Source organism: Manis javanica, chromosome 1, assembly GCF_040802235.1.
Source record: "Manis javanica isolate MJ-LG chromosome 1, MJ_LKY, whole genome shotgun sequence".
Classification (NCBI taxonomy): Eukaryota; Metazoa; Chordata; class Mammalia; order Pholidota; family Manidae; genus Manis; species Manis javanica.
In genome coordinates, this window is record NC_133156.1 from 208550030 (window position 1) to 208567807 (window position 17778).

The 17778-nt window shown below is 38.9% G+C and overlaps 1 protein-coding gene across 9 annotated transcripts in view; it reads right to left on the minus strand.

Annotated features, from left to right (window-relative positions):
- The window catches only part of MTA3 (metastasis associated 1 family member 3), a 161357-nt gene extending 147561 nt beyond the window's left edge, over positions 1 to 13796 (minus strand). For 4 of the 9 annotated variants that reach the window (XR_012121614.1, XR_012121616.1, XR_012121615.1 and 1 more), the window contains exons 1-3: positions 13643 to 13795; positions 11856 to 11923; positions 5385 to 5478 (exon numbers count right to left, since the gene is read on the minus strand). Coding sequence is in view for 6 of the 9 variants with exons in the window: in XM_036990815.2 (XP_036846710.2) it covers positions 5385 to 5478; positions 11856 to 11923; positions 13643 to 13670 (190 nt within the window). In the remaining 3 variants the exon portion in view is untranslated. Of the gene's footprint in view, positions 1 to 5384; positions 5479 to 11855; positions 11924 to 12908; positions 13084 to 13642 lie in introns of all 9 variants that reach the window. The other 5 variants (XM_073213919.1, XM_073213915.1, XM_036990816.2 and 2 more) reach the window with 5 other exon arrangements.
- Between the last annotated feature and the right edge of the window lie 3982 nt (positions 13797 to 17778).

The window sequence follows — 17778 nt, forward strand, 5'->3', positions numbered from 1 at the left end:
CTTTTAAAAGTACATGGCAATCTCAATATAGAGAATCATCACCCTCTCTAAAGAGAGTCATCCCCTAATGGCCTCCAAGACCATTTCCCAGTAAAAGGAACCAGGGCTCCGTGGAGGCTGCCCCAGGGCAAGAAGTATAAAAGATGAGCCTGGAACATCTTGTCACACCTCAAGGCAAGTAACATAATAAAGACTACTGGGATCACCTCAAAAAGTGTCAAGAGCCAACCTAAATAAGCCCAGCTGGCTGAAGATGGGACAACCTGAGTAAGAATCAGTTAGAATAACAAATATCAAATATATCCAAATCCTTGAGTTCATGATGAAACTAAAAAAGAAATGAATTGATAATCTTTGGAGAATGCCAGGAACCACCTCATTATTTTTAAAAATTGCTAACTAAAAAGAGGAAAAAACCACACCAAGCATTTAACTTACCTGTCCTACAAGATCTAAACCTGAGGAGTAATCTTATAGTTGACAGAGGAAATATTCTCTTCATAGAAATATTTTACCAAACAAATGAAGGGATAATAAAATTAAAATATAATTTTGCAGCTTTAACAGATTAAGATAGTTATCAATTAATGACTGATAACACTACAAAAAGATAGCTTAAAATTCCTTTTCATTTTTTTGCTTAAAAGGCATTAGTAGCAAATTTTGCAAAATCTAAGTCTATAGAGTACCATCATGCTGAGCTTAGAGAAGCTAACGTTCTTGTTCTTAGAACATAACTCTGAAGTATCTTTAGGAGTTCAGGGAAACTATATCTTCAACTTACTTTCAAATGGTTCAAAAAAACTAACAATATATATATAGATAGAATAATAAAGCAAATATAGTAAAATGTTAACATTTGGGAAAATCTGGGTGAAAAACATATGGGAATTCTTGGTAATGTTTTTAATAATCTTTCTGTAAATCTAAAATTATCTCAAAGTAAGATGTTAAACAGAGACAGGCAACAATATCTTATGGCTCTCATGACAGAAGTACATAATACTGCCTATGAAGTAATCTTGCATGCCCTATCACCCACCCCCCAAAAAAACACCTGGATTTAGATCCTCTAGAATCTTGATCTAACTATTCACCTACAGAGAAACATGGTAAAAGATGTAACAGAAATGCAATAAACAAGCTCCAGATCAAAAGAAACTCTACAGGATGAATTACCTGCTATCTTCAATAAAAGACTGAGAAAGAGTATGAAAGAATATTAGGTACAGATTAAAAGATTTGAGGATACCCACACAAAAAACTTGCACATGAACATTCATAGCAGCATTATTCATAATAATCAGAAAAGGGAACAATCAAAATGTCCATCAATTGACCAACGGATAAAATGTGGTGTATCAATCCAATGGGATATCATTAAACTACAAAAAGGAATGAAGGAATTATACTATAACATGGAAGAATCTTGAAAATATTACACTTAGTACAAAAAAAAAAACACAATATTGTATGAGTCCCTTTAAATGAAATGCCCAGAATGGACAGTTCTATCGAGACAGAAAGTAGATCAGTGACTACAGTGGTTGCCAGGAAGGGCGAATGGGGAGTAACTGGTTTCTTTTAGGGGTGATAAAAATATTCCGAAATTAGATAGTGGTGATGGTTATACAACTTTGTGAGTATACTAAGAACTACTAAATTGTGCACTTTTAAAGAATGGATTTTATGCAATGTAAATTATGTACCAATTAAAAAAACAGATGGACAAGAAAAAAAGAGTCTTATCAACCAATCATAATCCATAAACCTTATATGGATCCCAATTTTTAAAAACTATTAAAATGAAAAAGAACCTTGTAAACTATATATGTTGTGAATCTATTCTTTAAAAAATGAGGTATGTTACCAATAAAATTTGTCACCCAATCAAATCAAGATGTTAATCATTTTTAAACTGAAATTGACTCAGGTTAAGGAAATCACTCTTGGTAAGGGAATTCATGTTGCATTCTTTTGTATTAACAGCTGGGTATCTCTATGCAGATGAAATACTGTGATTTTATGTCATCAGATACATATCTCATGGATTTTTCCCACTTAATACAAGCAATTCTAGTTTGCTGATCTCTCTTACCATTGTTCTTTGCTATACTCATATATTGGACTATGTCATTTGAATTGTATATACTGTTTCATCAAACTCCATAAGAATGGAGGAGTTTAATTTGTAGAAAGAATAAAACATACAATTTTAATTAAACTCAGAAATTTGAGTGTCATGCAAAAAAAAAAAAAGAAAAGGAAACTACAAAAGGAAAAATGTGTAAACTAACTAGGTGTTTGATGAGACTAATGTTAACAAAATCCTAAATGATCAATGAATACTTAATGGGAAGAGGTTAAACATGACCAGAAACAAGGTAGTTACATTGTTAGAAAGTACCTCTGCCAAAATAACCTAATGAATACAAAGGGACACCTTAAACAAGCCATCAAACCTAACATAACCACTATTAAGACAAACCCAATTATGTGCCACCTAACACAACACACTGAGGGGAACACATCATCATTTGTGGCATCCCTACAAAAAGCACATAACCTGAAACTAATCATACGGAACACTCAACACACACAAACTGAGCCAAGTTCTACAAAATAACTAGCCTGTTACCTTAAAAAATGTTAAGGTCAAAAAGCACAAAGAAAAACTAAGAACTGGCTCAATATCAAAGAGATGTGACAATAAAATACAACGGAGTGAGCCTGGATTTTATTCTAAAGAAAAAAATATACAGCTATAAAGAACACCATTGGGGCATGAAGTCTGAAAAAAAAAGACTGTGAATGAGATGAGTTTTATATAAATATTAGGTTTCCTGACTTGTTTATTATACTGTGGTTATATAAATTTCTTTGCATTTAGAAAAAACACACTGAAGTCTCCAAATTACTTTCAAAGAGGAAAATATATATATACACATATATTTTATATTATACATCATATATTTTATATTATACATATATTATAAAAAATTTATATGTAAATATACATCAAGAATGATGTCAGTTTCTTTAAAGCAAAATCTTAATTACTGAATCTGGGTAAAGGGCATATGAAAGTTTCTTGACTATTCTTGGCACTTTCTGTAAGCCTTTATGAGGCCTTATCTTTTAGAAATACACCTGAAATATTTATAGATGAGATGGTAAGATTTCCCTAATGACCTTCAAAATACTGGGACAAAAGAACAGGTCTAGAGAATAGGTCATGTACTGGTAACTGTTAGAGCATAGTAATGGAAGAAGTATCAGGTATATTATCATACTGTTCTGTTCTTTAATGTTTATAATTTTCTGTAATAAAAAGTTTTAAAGTTTATAATGTAGTTTTTTTTTAATGGACAAACTAAGGCTCTGGAAATTAGGTGGCACACCCAACACTCCAGTTTTGCAATCTTTTTAACATATGATGCCCTCTCAGTTAATTAATTCTCCCTTAAAACCTCTTTATAAAGCATGAACTCTATATATTTATAAATATATATTTATATTATAAGGTAATGTGACTCTCCCCACCTGAAGTTTTAGTCAACACCAACAGAAAATACAGTAAGATACTCTAACTCTACTACCTAGACAGTTACCTTTAAGGGTAAAATCAATAGATAATGGAAAACAGGTAAATGTAGATAGAAGTAGTCCACCTGAAGAGATCTACAAATCACTGAGAAAGTAGAAAAACCAATTACTTATTAGCACCCATTATGAGCGCTCCTTAGGTCATTTAGTTCTCATCTGAAAATGCTGGCTTAACTTTTTTTCCATTAATTGTTTTTCAATTGTGGCAAAATATATGACACAAAATAAGGTGGCTTTTGTTTCTATTGCATTTTACAGATGAGGAAAATGGGAATGGGTGAGAAATTAAATATTCCCAAAGAAAGCAGCACACAGCAAACCAGAACCTGGACCCAGGTCCTCCTCTAAACTGCAGGACTGCCATCATATAATTTAATTCTTCGGTTACTTAATTTAGTTTCTGAGTCAATACCAAGAGCCTAATCAATTCTGAAAAAACCGATTTGCTGTATCTACAAGCCTAAAGTAAACCAAGCACCAAGATGCAGCCATGCTGGGACCCACCATGAACAAGTCAGCAGACCCCCAGACAATCTCCAGACCTCACTGTACCTTTGCAGCAACAGCTTAAGAAGCTTCATTAGAAGCTAAATTAAATCCAAAGGCATACATTTTATCTTTCTTAAGTTTATGCTATAAATGATAAGTGAAATCCAAATAATTCTGCAGATACTTTTAACAGAACATTAAATTTACAGATCTTAGACATAGCTAAAACAACTAATTAGTATGTCATTTTAAGAAGCAGTATTTTGTCTCATGCATGAGAAACAAATATGAATACCCTGAACTTGTCAACATGTAATCTGTAAATACTATAGAACAGCCATATCATAATAAATACTATCTACACATAAATAGAAACTGAAACACATTTTCAACTACAGCAGAAAATGTAGTAGGAATTTAACTTATGAGACAGTCAGTCTGCCTGGTTATCGGCAACACAGTATGGAAATAATTCTCAAGCACATACAGAAGAAACCTATGCACATCACAGCCTCCCTTACCCCACTACCAAAACATTTCAAAAGCTTCAGGATAGCCAACACCAGAATATTACAGATTATGGTAGCTGAAAAATACAAATACATACAGTCCTAGTCTCATTACATATTTTGTAGGACAAAATGGCTTTCAAAATAAAGTACTTACATTCTAAATATTTCTTAAAATTTAATCACTTTTTTTATGATTGTGTTTGTTGTTTTAAAAACTCAAAGGGGCTAAATATGTCTTTCATTGGGGGAAAAAACAGTGACGATTAAACAACAAAGAATCACTCAGAGCTGTGATCTACAGGAATTCTCTGCACTTCAGTTTTCCAGCAAACTCTTTTCCATATGTACCTAATACTACAAACAAATAATAAATACTCAGAATTTTTAAAAACGTAAATGTTACCCAGTTGTTTTAGAGGGTAGGAAACAAGTGGCACCCACGCCCAGCACCAAAGCACCAATAAAGCGTAAATTTCCTTGCATGCAAACACTCAAGACAACATCAAAAATTAGAGATGGCAAAACACTGCCGATTGCCCACTAAAGCCTACTTACAAACACTTCTATTTCAACATTTTGACTAAAAACATATGACGCAACCTAAAAAATATATACACTAAAACCACGCACCACCCAAAAAATTACTCCCATCTAAACTAGTAGTAAGACAAATGGGAAAACAAAAAGCTGCAGGAACAAAAAATGTTTCCTCATATCATGCAAAACAAAAGACTTAAAACTTCTTTTAATTTGCCAAGAAAAAGACAATTAACTTACTAGCATGCTTGTCTGCAAGCATTATAAGCGTGTTGGAAATATCTCGTCGTCTATAAAAGCACACTACTTTTGCTTCCACGTTGCCAGTTGCAGTCTAAGAAATAAGAAAAATAAAAGTCATCTGTACTGAATGTTAGATTCAAATAGTTTATAAAACAAAACCAGATAGAGCACAATTATAAGATCCATCTCATTTATACTGTGCCAACCACAAGGGCAAGATAATCAGAGCTAAAAAATTCAAATAAGGATGAGCAACATTTGCAAAGGTTCCAAGTGAAACTGAAATGTCAAACATAAAATAACTTACTGGCATCAATTAAAATAAAGTGATCAGACCACTTTTACAACTAAAGCCAGACATGTTAAATCTGATTAGCCTTAAGAAACTAATCCCCAAAATTTTTAAAGCCACAACATAATTTACTTACAACAGTTAAACATACTGCCTTCAAACCCACTCCCAGAAGCATAGGCTAAGAGTAAAACCACCTAGCCCTTTCATAAATGTTCCTCTGATGGTGAAGCTCTATAGATACAGGGCAGCCGTGACACAGAATGGCCAGATGACTTAGAAAAGCCATCTACAGGCCAGGGACTTTAGGAATCCATAATATCAATATTCATTGAAATATTTAGTTTACCTTCGAATATAAATGTATTAAATACCTTGAGTTATGAACACTGAGGCTCTTACTTATTCTTGACTACAGTCTAGAACACAATCAATATTCAGTTAGGTTGTAATTTACTGCAGCTGGGGCCCAGGTGCCTACTCTCCTATTCTTTATAAATTCTGAGCACTTTCAAGAAGGTCAATCATTCATTACGAAGTTCCCTATAAAAACATACAGATCACAATAAAATGTTATTGTGATCAATGATAGCTTAATAAAAAAAAAATGCTACTGTGATTTCCAATTTCAAACAGATTTGAAAACAAATTTTCAGGATTTCTCTGGGCTTACAGATATATTCAGATATAAAGAAATATGAATATATATGTGCTGCAGTACATTTGTCAATTTTATGAAGTTCAGCAGCAGTATTTTAGAGAAATAGTCATGTAGAAATACTGCCCCTTAAAATTGAAATCATATTAAATCCTAACCAAAGTGTCCTCTCTATTTCAGAATATTGCGATCAAGTATATCCTCCAGAAATAATGATCCAGGTATCTGCTAAATGAACAGGCCAATATTTTCTGTAAATAAAATCTATCAATGACTTCAATTATAAGCTCTGTATCACTTTCATTTTCTGGAGACAAAAGCAGGAGTAAAAACCCAAAGCAAGAGTTTCAAGGCGAGGGTAGATGCTTAGTGAAATAAGCCAGGAGGAGAAAAACAAATACCATGTGATTTCACTTATACGTGGAATCTAAAAACAAAAGGGAAAGACAGCAGTAGTCTTAAAGACTGACAGGTGACTGGTGGTTACCATAGGGGAAGGGTTAGGGAGGGTAGAGTGGGTGAGGGGAAAAATCTCAATCATAATGTAAGTTGGTCACAGGGATGGAAATGCAGCTTGGAGAACACACTTAATGGTTCATAACATCCTTCTGTGTTGACAGATAGTAACTAGACTCACTGAGGCGAGGATTTAATAATGGGTGTAACTGTTGAATCACTGTGTTGTATACTTGAAACCAATACAATATTGTATTTCAAGTATACCTCAGTAAAAAAAAATACACAAATACATAAATAGATATTATTTTCCTCAAAAAAAAAAGTTTCAAGGCATATCTTTTTCAACCTCACTAGAGAGTTCCTCCAATAGGGATACTATACAAAGCTAATTAAATCCTTATTTAAAAATTTGGGGTTGAGGGGCTTACTTCAAAATAAATATTCTCTTCTGAACCATGTATCCACTTGGCTATTCAATAGTTTATAACAACAGCATTCCTCTTCCCCTCTCAATTCACACATATACACTCACAGACACACAGAGACACAAACACACACAGGCACACACTCAACCTTGAGCATTCCTCTAAGTTGAGCTTCTCCTGTGGCTAAGGCTCATTCCATTACTGTTACTGTGTAATGAAATGAGTGCAGAGACTGACAGTAAGCATTAGTTTAACATTTGAGAATTAATTTTATATCCAGTGAACCTAATAATGAAAAATGGGGGATTGCATTTTTATAAACCTACTTTAAATTTCATTTTTCTTTTTTTTTTTTAGTTTTACAAAAGCAGTCAGAGATAGCAAACATTCTTAAAAATCCTTCACAACAGTTTGAGATGAATGCTCTAAAGACCAAAGTTAAATATTTGGTATAAAGTTTGATTATTCTTTCAACTCACCAAATTTCTTCTGAGCCCTTGCTGTATGCCCAAGCACTTAAATAAGCACTGTGGATACGTGGTGCCTGCCCTCAGAGAGCCTCCACTCCAGCAAGGATGCCTGTTCACAGGTCACCTCTCTTCCAACCTTCCAAGCCTCTCTGTAATTGTGTTGCCACCTCATCAGAAACCTTTACCAGTTCCCCACAACTAAAGCATTCCTGACAACATTCCCAGCCCCATTTTCCTGTACACGCTCCTTTCTCCTCTAGACTTTACTTCTCACTCGTGGAGGCAGTACAACCTTTTGGAGGAAGGTAGAAAAAGCTACATGGTGGAGGAAATGGGGTGGAGATCCTTGATCAGCTAGAAAAGAAGAAAAGGAGTGCACTAGATGAAGCCTGGAGGACTGAGTAGTCTAAGAAGAAAAAAAAAACCTCAGCAAAAACCCACAGGTGGGAAACACAGGACATGTATAAAGAAAAGCCCACATTGAACGTCAATTTCCTGTCTGTCTTGTTTTCTCCATTTAGGTTGCAACCTCTTAAATCTCTTTTCTGTCAAACATGCTTATAAAGTATCCTCTAGCAATAATAAGGAGCTTTACTGAAGTTCTAAAATCATTTTAGTCAACCTCAGACTCATGTTCGTTTCTATCCCAGACCTAGAAAGTGCATAATTTTAAATATAAAATTACACTTTCCATTTCAGAAAGTACATGGTTTGCCAAACTGAAAGAACAAGTGGAAGGGTCATGACTTTCCCAGTATCTGTCCTCATTCCCAAGAGATCTCAAATGGCAGGAGGGATCTTAACTTGGGTCAATAAAAGGGCTTTAAGGGATCTCCTGAAACTATGTGCATAACCTTATATGTTCAAACATAGATTTAGGATGGGGGAGGGAGGGTGTCAGTCATCAGATGCTCCAAGTGATTAGCGACTCCCCTCCATCCACCAAAAGAAGCAAGACCCAAACAGTAAAATGAACCTCAGAGCAAGTTCAGTAGCTAATAACATATAGAATATGAAGATCCCTGTAAATTATACAACATACACACCAACAAAACAACCAGCAGTGAATAACACACTAATTTATCCACAAGCATAACTTCCACAACTTCCTGAGACTACATTCCCACTACTGGATGCACGAAGCTTGCTTTCTACATGTAGGCATGTTCAATCTTTAGAAGCAAGAACAGTATTCATCCTAGTAACTAAATAAAATGTACAAAGGAGTTGTTTTCTTGTGTGTGTGTGAGTTGTTTTCTATTTTAACCTTCCATTCATCCCCCAAAAGGTCATCGTCACTATATGTGAATCAAACTAGAAGAGGGAATATAAGATAAACAACGTTGAACTGTGCTCATCACCTGAAACTTAGTTTTGTACCTGCATGTTCCTAAAACTTTATAGAGAAAAAATTCAGACAAAAGTCTGTTATTGTAATTTTTAAATGAAACTTAAAAAAATAAAGAATAAATTTTTTAAAAAGCTGTCGTCCACCTGTCAAACTGAGTCAAGTAACATTTCCTGTAAGATTTTTTAAAAACAACAAACTGCTAAATAAAAGTATATTTTCTGTAACAATGGTGAATGACAGCTTATCCTAGGAATGGTTTTACAGAAACACATTCTATTTAAGGAGATAGTTAATAAAATCAGTTAATGTCCTTTTTTTCTCCTGGATTATCAATTAAAATATATCAAGCATTCTTAAATTCATTATTTGGATTTTCCAGTCATGTTAAGTTTCTCCGTTTGCCAACTTGACCTCTGATCTTCTCAGGACCCCTCTCTGGAACACTCTTGGGTGTACCTCTTTCTCATCCTTTAGTTCTCAACTTCAGTATCCTTAAAACCCTTCCCTTCCTATCGAAAGGAAGTGACCCCTGTTACTCTCTATGTCAAAGCTCTTATTTCCTTCTTAAAAGTCAATACCATTTATCACTATTTTCTTTATGTCTATTAGGTTGTCTTTTCATTTGTTTCCCTCATAAGAATGCAGACCCTGTATGGGCAGATATCTTGTCCACATTGTTCACTGTTTTATCTCTGTGCCTCGCATGGTGCCTGGTACATAATAGTGCTCAATAAATATTTGTTTAATCAACTACTTAAAATGACATAGCTTTTTCACATTCCTCCAGAAAAAAAAGTCTCTATATAAATATTCAGTATTTAACGAGCCAATCGCAGTTCTTAGTTATCAATACTCCATCCAAACTGACATTCTCTGAAATTAGAGAACCCCATCTCTCACAGTTCACTCATCCCCAGCCCCCAAAGAACCATATTGTAGTAATGAGTTTGCTGAAAGAGAGGGGCAGGGAGAAGGTGAGGATGGGGGGTGTGGAGGGGATTACTTTAGAAGTGAATGGTAATATAATGATAAAGGGGTGTGAAATGATCCAGGTTACAACTAGATGTATAACAAGTCATCTAACCACTGTGTGCCTCCTGACAACAATCCATTATGAATCTACCTTAAAGGTTTAAAGGTATTTGTAAGGCTCAAAAGAGGTAACAAATGTGAATCCTCAGATTATGTTTCCAGAGCACCTTGCTGACATTTTTTAATTTAGCACAGCAGCAATTTTCTTCTACTTGAATAGGTCCAGCCTATTTTCACTACTGAACCTATTTTTGTTAACCTGTTAATTTCTAAAAGAGCATTATCTAAAAATGCCTAACAGATAGCAGGTCCATAGAAATATCTATAAAATGAGTGAATCAGAATACTCTGTTAACCGTAAAGCTATTAACGTCAGACATTTGAGAAATTCATTAACTGAACACATATTTACTGAATGCCTTCCATGCCAGTCACTATTCTAAAAGATCACTGCACATGCAGACCTTACACTGTGGTTTAGGAAAATAGGCAATGAAAATATAAACACAATAACTAAGCATATCTGAAGGTAATAAATGATATGGAAAAGAGAGTAAAGGGCGGGGAGATTGGAATCAACTAGATTGTCCAGAGGTGGGTGCATGTGAGAAACAGCCTAGAAGTCTGTGTGCTTGGAGCCAAATGGGCAAGGCAAGGAGCAGCAAGAGTATAAGTCAATGAGAGACAGGGAGCAGCTAGAGAATGTATATCTCATAGGCCTACATTCCTCTTTGAGTCCTAATTTTCTAAATAAACTCATAGGGTGAACGGTTTAGAGTTACCTACATCAATTACAATGCCTACATTGCACCTTGCATCTATAATATGAAAGAAAAGCAGATCACAGTGACGTAACAGTTCCCACCCACAAACTAATCTGCCTAATCCACCAGACTAACCTAATCTCTTCATGTAGTTGTGGGGGTGGTCTCAAATTCTACAGAATTTTTACAAATGCAAGGTCCCTGGGGTATCCCCAGAAACAAACCAAGATCTTGAGGCTCATAAGACCAGAATTCCCAAGGCCAGACCTGGCTTCAGAGGTCTCAGAACTGAACCAGTCTCTAAACGGTACTTTGGGGGAAGGTATTAGCTAGACAGCCCCATATATTTTAATACTGTGAATTCTCATTAGCGACAGAAATAGCCCTCAAAGTGGTTTGGAGGAAACCAGAGAATCATTAGAAATCTATGGTTCATACAGTTTATGTCTGTTTTCCTGTGCCTCCATCGTAACAGCTCATCTGCAGAAAGTCACAAAGCTTCCGATGTCCTAGACAGCTGCTATCAGGGGCAAACCTTAATATAAAAGTTATGTTTACTTGGGCCTAAGGTACAAAGTCACTTTATATTATACCAAAACTGTATTCTTATTATTTAGCCTAGTCCAGAATTTTACAAATTCCCTTCAATACTGTTATTTCCCAGCTTCCTCTTCCTAATTCTGGAAAAGGACAAGTTAAATCACTAAAAAAGGGGGAAATGCAAATTACAACTCAATATAAAAAGGGACTGAGTTACAGGAGTGACCTGCTCTGAGACACTCTAAGCAATCTGAAGAAATCTGCAGATGTTAAATATTCAGTAACACTTAGTATCAGAGATAATTACAAGAAGCAAAAAAAGTTCAAAATCCTGCATAACTCTCTAAACTGAAATCTCTACTTTCAAAGAGTCTGGGGTGGAAAGTATTATCACCTCTTATGCCCTTTAACCAAATTACCCTTCAATGGAAAACAATTACTTTTTAGTATTAGAAATCTAGAACACTCAGGGTATACCTTGTTGAGTTCTTCTATCCTTCTGATTAGGTACGGGTTGCTGGAGGAATTTTCAAAGTAGACATAATCTGTAATTAAAGGAAGTAAAGCGCTTAATCTTTCCAAAAGAAAGCTCACATTTGTCAATCTATGACTTTCTATATTAGGCAATTCGCATTCAAAATGAAGCATGTAATTCATTCCCTTGTAAAAACAAAGTTAGTAATGCAACCTTAATATATTCTCTCCTGTGCCTACTATTCACAGACCCTTATTTTCTTGGCACTTTCATTTCAATTAATGTTTTATCATGTTCTCCTAGACGTTTGTCCCACACATTTCCCTTCTTTCATAATAAACAGAAAGACACTTCTCATCAATGACTAGTCAGGGCTGACTAAACATGTGTCTTTCATACTATAACAGCTTCCACATCTCTTCCCTCCAATCCAATTTGCCCTGGAGTATGCTTCTCACAGACAACTATTGACCTAAGACAAACTCAGAGCATCTTGAAAGGCTTAGCAGCCCAAAGCACATTTCAATCACCAACTTCTCTCTCTCTCTCTCTCTCTCTCTCTCTCACACACACACACACACACACACACATAGGTGAGCAGCACAGGTAGAGGGAAGAACCCTGACAAACTTTTCCACAGCTCTATCTAGGAAGACGAGGGGAACAAAAAGAGAAGAGGTGTGTCACTTTCTGAGAGAAGAAATCTCTGGAGGTACGATCAGAATCTTTTTTATACTCTTTTACTGTATTTATTCCAGAACCATTTTGGGTCTTATTATCAACAAATCTGCAGGCTTTCAATAAAAAGGATAAAAATTTTCAAGTGTGGCATCTTCCTTCCTCTAACAGGCTCACTGGAAACTTCCCACTGTGTGTTTGAGAGGCTGAGCTGCATTGTTATTGTCAATCTTAGTAGCTCTTTACGCTGTCTCTTCTGCAAAGTGGCCTCATTTAGCCAGGCCATTCCCACCACCATCCATCAGATCGGCTAACGAGCAGAGAAGGAAGAGCAAGTCTCACACACAAACAGCCACTTATCTGAATTATTATTTTACCAGGAAAGAGGGAGGAGGGCGTCGTGAGTAGGGAGAAAGTTTGTTTGACCTTATTTCTCTCTTCTGCAGAAGGCTGGGAAGGAGGCAGACAGCAGAGCAAACGTCCAGGCAGAGCTCAACTCCCCCACCTCTGGCTACGGTGCCCTGGCCCCACTAAGCCCTTTCTTGGGGGGTGCTGGACAAGAAACGGAAGGGGGAGTGAAGAAAGAGAGGTGCGGGGCCCTGTCTCCGCAAACAGGCCTGTCCAGCTGGGCTCCTGGCTGGGCCCCCATCGCCCCACCCCCACCCCCCCACTCTCACTGAAGGAGAGAAGGGGTAGAGGAGGGGGATGTCCCCCATCCCCTCGAACCACCACTGCCTAGAAGCCACGCGAGGAAAGACCACCCTGTTAGGAGGCTCGACGGCCCATACACCCATGGGGGTTTCATGGAGGGGGGCGTCTGATAATTCATATCCCCAAGTATAGGCCTGGCCCTAAAAGACTGAGCGGGGGTGCGGGTGGGGGGTTGGGTGGTGGTGGGCCGGGGTGGGCCCCGGCCCCTGGCGGGCCGCGGTGGAGGGAGGAGGAGCGGGGGGGCAGGGAGCCGGGCCCCCACTGCGGGCCCTGGCGCCCCCCGGCCCCTGCGCGCTCAGCCTAGGCGCCCGTGGCGCCCAGCAGTTAGGGTGAACTCGCCCCGACCCCCCACTCCCCGAGCCCGTTCCCAGACGGGCCGGGTCGGGCCGAGCCTTCCTACCTCCGACCCGGTACATGTTGGCCGCCATGTCCGCCCGCCCGCCCGCGGAGCCCGAGCCGAGCCCCGCCCGCCGCCGCCGTCGCCGCTGCCGCCGCCGCCGCTGCCGCCTCAGCTTCAGCCGCCGCCGCTGCCGCCGCCGCCGCCGCCGCCGCCGCCGCCTCGCCACGGGGGGGAGGGGAGGGAGGGGACGAGGGGAGGGGGAAGAGAAGGGGAGGGGTCGCCGAAGGGTGGGGGCAGGTGCCCGCCCCCAGCGCCGGGCTAGCTAAGAGGAATGGGCCGGCCCAGTGAGGTCGGAGCGCTGCGGGGCCCGCAGGGAACTGGGGAGGAGGAGCGGCTTGGGGGACCTTGCTGGGAGTGGAGGACCCTAGGGCAAGGGTCCTGGCCGAAGCGGAGGCCTGCACTACGGACCAGGAGCTGTTAGAGATTTGGGGTGGGAGACAGGGGCTCACCCTTTCCGGAGCCCCTCCCTACCTGCCCACCCCTAGACAGGTCTTCCTACTTGTTTCTGTTACTGGGGCCCCAGCGTGCGTGACCTCGAGCACGTTGAGCACCTGTTCGGGTGCAAACACTTGGATGCAAATAAGTGCACGCAGCAGGGCGCCTTCCTCATAGTGATGTTAATGCCCCTGGTCAGAAGCCCGCAGACCCTGGGGCTAAGAGGACTCCAGGTGCTTCCAGCTTCGCCAGACAAGAGACCGAGCTGGAGACTAGGCTAAAAAAAAAAATGGCCCCCTCCCAAGTCCACTGGAACTGCATTGGCAGGTCTATCAGCGTTCACCCCAAAACTGGGAGGAACAGAGCCCACTCCCCTATACCTGTTGGCCTTGCATCTAGACAGGCTCCTTGTACAGTGCTGCCCTGCTGGGAGAAGAGACCCATAGTTGGCCGGGGGGTGTTCCTTTCCTCATGGGGAACTGGGCCCTACACTTTACCATCAACTCCAACCCTCAAAGGAGGAGATAGTGTCAATCTGCCTACTGTTGATGGACTGTTAACTGGTTATGTGCCAAAAGCTTTTAAATAGGTATTATTTTCCCATGCTAGTTATCTAAACAACCCATTTTCTCAGCCTTCATACCCTCACAGAAAGAAAACAGAGTTGAATCTTGGCTGGTTATTCCCCAAATGAACACAACTTTCTTTAGAAAAGCCAATGCATTCCAAACTACTCCCAGATATTGCTGTCTAATAAACATGAAGATGATCTGTCACTGCTATGGGTTTGGAGTTTCTGGTGATTTAACAGCTATGTACTGTTGGCTCTGGGTTTGGAGTCTGCGCAAGAGTGGGAGGTGTCCCCTGGAGAGAGGATTGTGTTTCATTTGTCTGGTGATGGATTTGTGATGGTTTGTTATCACAACTTATTGAGATGAAGAAAACAGTTTTCTAGATAGCTGCTGCGAACAAAATAAATAAAAGCACCTTTTAGTACAGCGTGGAGAATATCGCCAATGATTCTGTAACATCTTCCTGTGTTGACAGATAGTGACCACACTAGTGGGGGTGAGGATTTAATATTATGGGTAACTGTTGAACCACTGTGTTGTATACTTAAAACCAATATAAAATTGATATCAATTATACTTCAATTTTAAAAAATAATAATAAAGCACTTTTGCCTGAGTTACCTTCATTGCAAGACCCAAGTTTCTTGAGGCATAAACAGGAACACTGATTCCACTTTAGGTGAGGTGAAGATCAGTTAAGATATCTGAAAATGCTTAGTAAATCACTCAGCATTTCACACTATGCAAATAACAGGTGTCTGCTTTTTTTTAAAACTCCAGCAAGTTTCAGATTCCCAAGAGTTTTATGCCAAGTATAAAATTGTGAACCTGTGTCAACTCTTTCGATCCAGAGAAAAACACAAAGTGTTCTGTTATGCACACTGCATAGCTGTTATTATAATCCCTTTACTAGAGATCCCTCCAAAAACACTGTGACGTATCTGACATCACTCTCTCCATTTCTAAACTGATACATAAATAGGTTGAATAATTTACCTGAAGTCATTCAGTGAACTAGCAGCAGTACGGAGATTACAATTCAACCCTTTTCTCTGGCCTAGAATTCCCTAAACCAATTTTAGGAATTTTTCTTCAAGTGAAATCTTTCCTTCAAGATTTGAATTTCCTTCAAGAAGGAAATCTTTCTTCAAGTGAAAAGGAAATCATAAACTGCAAATGAATGGGTCACAAGCTTTCAAGAGTTGCCCACTTTTTAATAAATAAATGAGGAATTTTTCCCCTTCAAAATATTTCTGTATTTGTTAGTTCCTTGTCTACCTGTTTCATTTCTCCAGCTTTATGTACCTCACCAGATATTTGTAATGACTGTACTAACTATAGTATAAATGGGCAAAAGGTGCCAAGAAAACTCCTGCTATCCATACCCACCTCGTTCCCTTAGGAAAAGCCTTATCCAGAAGCCCTTCTCTACCCCATGAAAGACCTCAGAAATTTAGGGGGGCAGGGAGCACAAGGTAATAATGGCGTTAGAACCTTTCCTTTGGAGGTACAAAGACTTTGTCTATGAAACTTCCATATCTCCTAATATCAAAGAGATATGCACGTAATGGAGTTCAGCAAACATTTATAGACTGAAAGAAACCCTCCAAACAGACAAAGACGGTGGCCTTCAAAGAAAGCAAAGGCATCTCTCCCTCCATAGGCTGCATGGTTCAGATCACTAACTTGTTATCTATGAGCGCAAACTTCAATGTTAGTAGGGCTGTTTGGCTTTAGGACCTTGAGCAAGTTACTTAACCCCTCTGAGCTTCAAATTCTACAAGATATGACTAGTGATTGACACCTACAGCAAAGGCTTTTGCTAATCATTAAATATATAAAGTGTTTGGCATACATCAAGAGCTTCATACTTACTAGGGCCCTTCTGTCTTTTCCAATCATCCTCACAATGGCTAAAAAGAAAAACAGGCCCACCATACAATAACTTACCCTAGGCTAAGTCACCAGTAAGCTGGGGCTTAATACCCAACCTAATTGCTAATTGCAATTTAGCCTTTCCCAGGCAAGGCATTTAAGCCAATCATTGTGAACTTACTAGTGAGGTCATCTGCATAAGACCCACTGCTCCTCAAGGGAAAGTGACCTTACTTGAAACAAGCCCTAATCACTTATTTTGCTAATAACTTTTTTGCCCTGCCCCAGGGTCTATAAAAACCTTTCATTTTGGTACAACTCTTTGGAGCATTTCTCTCCTTGCTAAGTGGGATGATTCCTGATTCATAAGTTGCTTAATAAAACTTATCCCATCTTCAAATTTACTTGGATGTTTTGTTTTTTAACACTACTAAGCAAGAGGTGTCTCAGACCATGCCAGAAATCCCAGAGAAAATCCAGCCCTCCTATGGGTAAAGTTTTTTGGCTTGGCTGATGTGATTAAGGAACTGCCTAGAGGGATTGCCTAAAGGCCCAGGGCATTCCCTGTGTCCATCCCCAGCTCCGAAAGCTATAGATTAGACCAAGGGTTGGTTTTTGTCACAACTTCGGGAGGGATAGAGTTTTTTACACATACAAAAAAAATAAGACAGAGCTCACAGAGTCCAGGAGCTTGCAGATACTGAACATAGGAGAGGAGCCTGGGGGTCTTAGAATGTAATTAACCTGAATCCAGATACCAGGCTTTTGATAAAAGACTACAGCTTGTTGTTTGTGTTTTCTATTATTTGTTTCTCTCTCTCTCTCTTCTTTTCTTTCATTAACTTATTTTGTTATTTCGTAAAGGAGATGATTGTAGCCCAGGAGAAAGGTAGGTGTTCCAGCAAGAATCAAAGCCAGGAAGCCCCTAAGGGAAAAGACACCAGAGTCTGGACTTTCATAGCTTCTCCAGTCATAAAGCTTCTCCTTCCAACTATTTCCTGCATAAAAACATGAAACCCAGCGCCAATGCCAGAAGGTCTTTGGTTTTTCAAAGTATGTGTTATAGGACTCCATGGTTCTCTCTCTTGCCCTCAAAAGGGAGCTAGCTTAGTCATTTGGTTGCACCCATAGTAAGGTTCCTTCTCTATTGATAACATTGCCTCCAAGTAGTAGAAAAGGGACTAGAAGTTACAACGGAGGCAGGGATGAGCCCCAGGAAGGTTAACATTAATGACCTTAGTGCTTCCCTTTTTA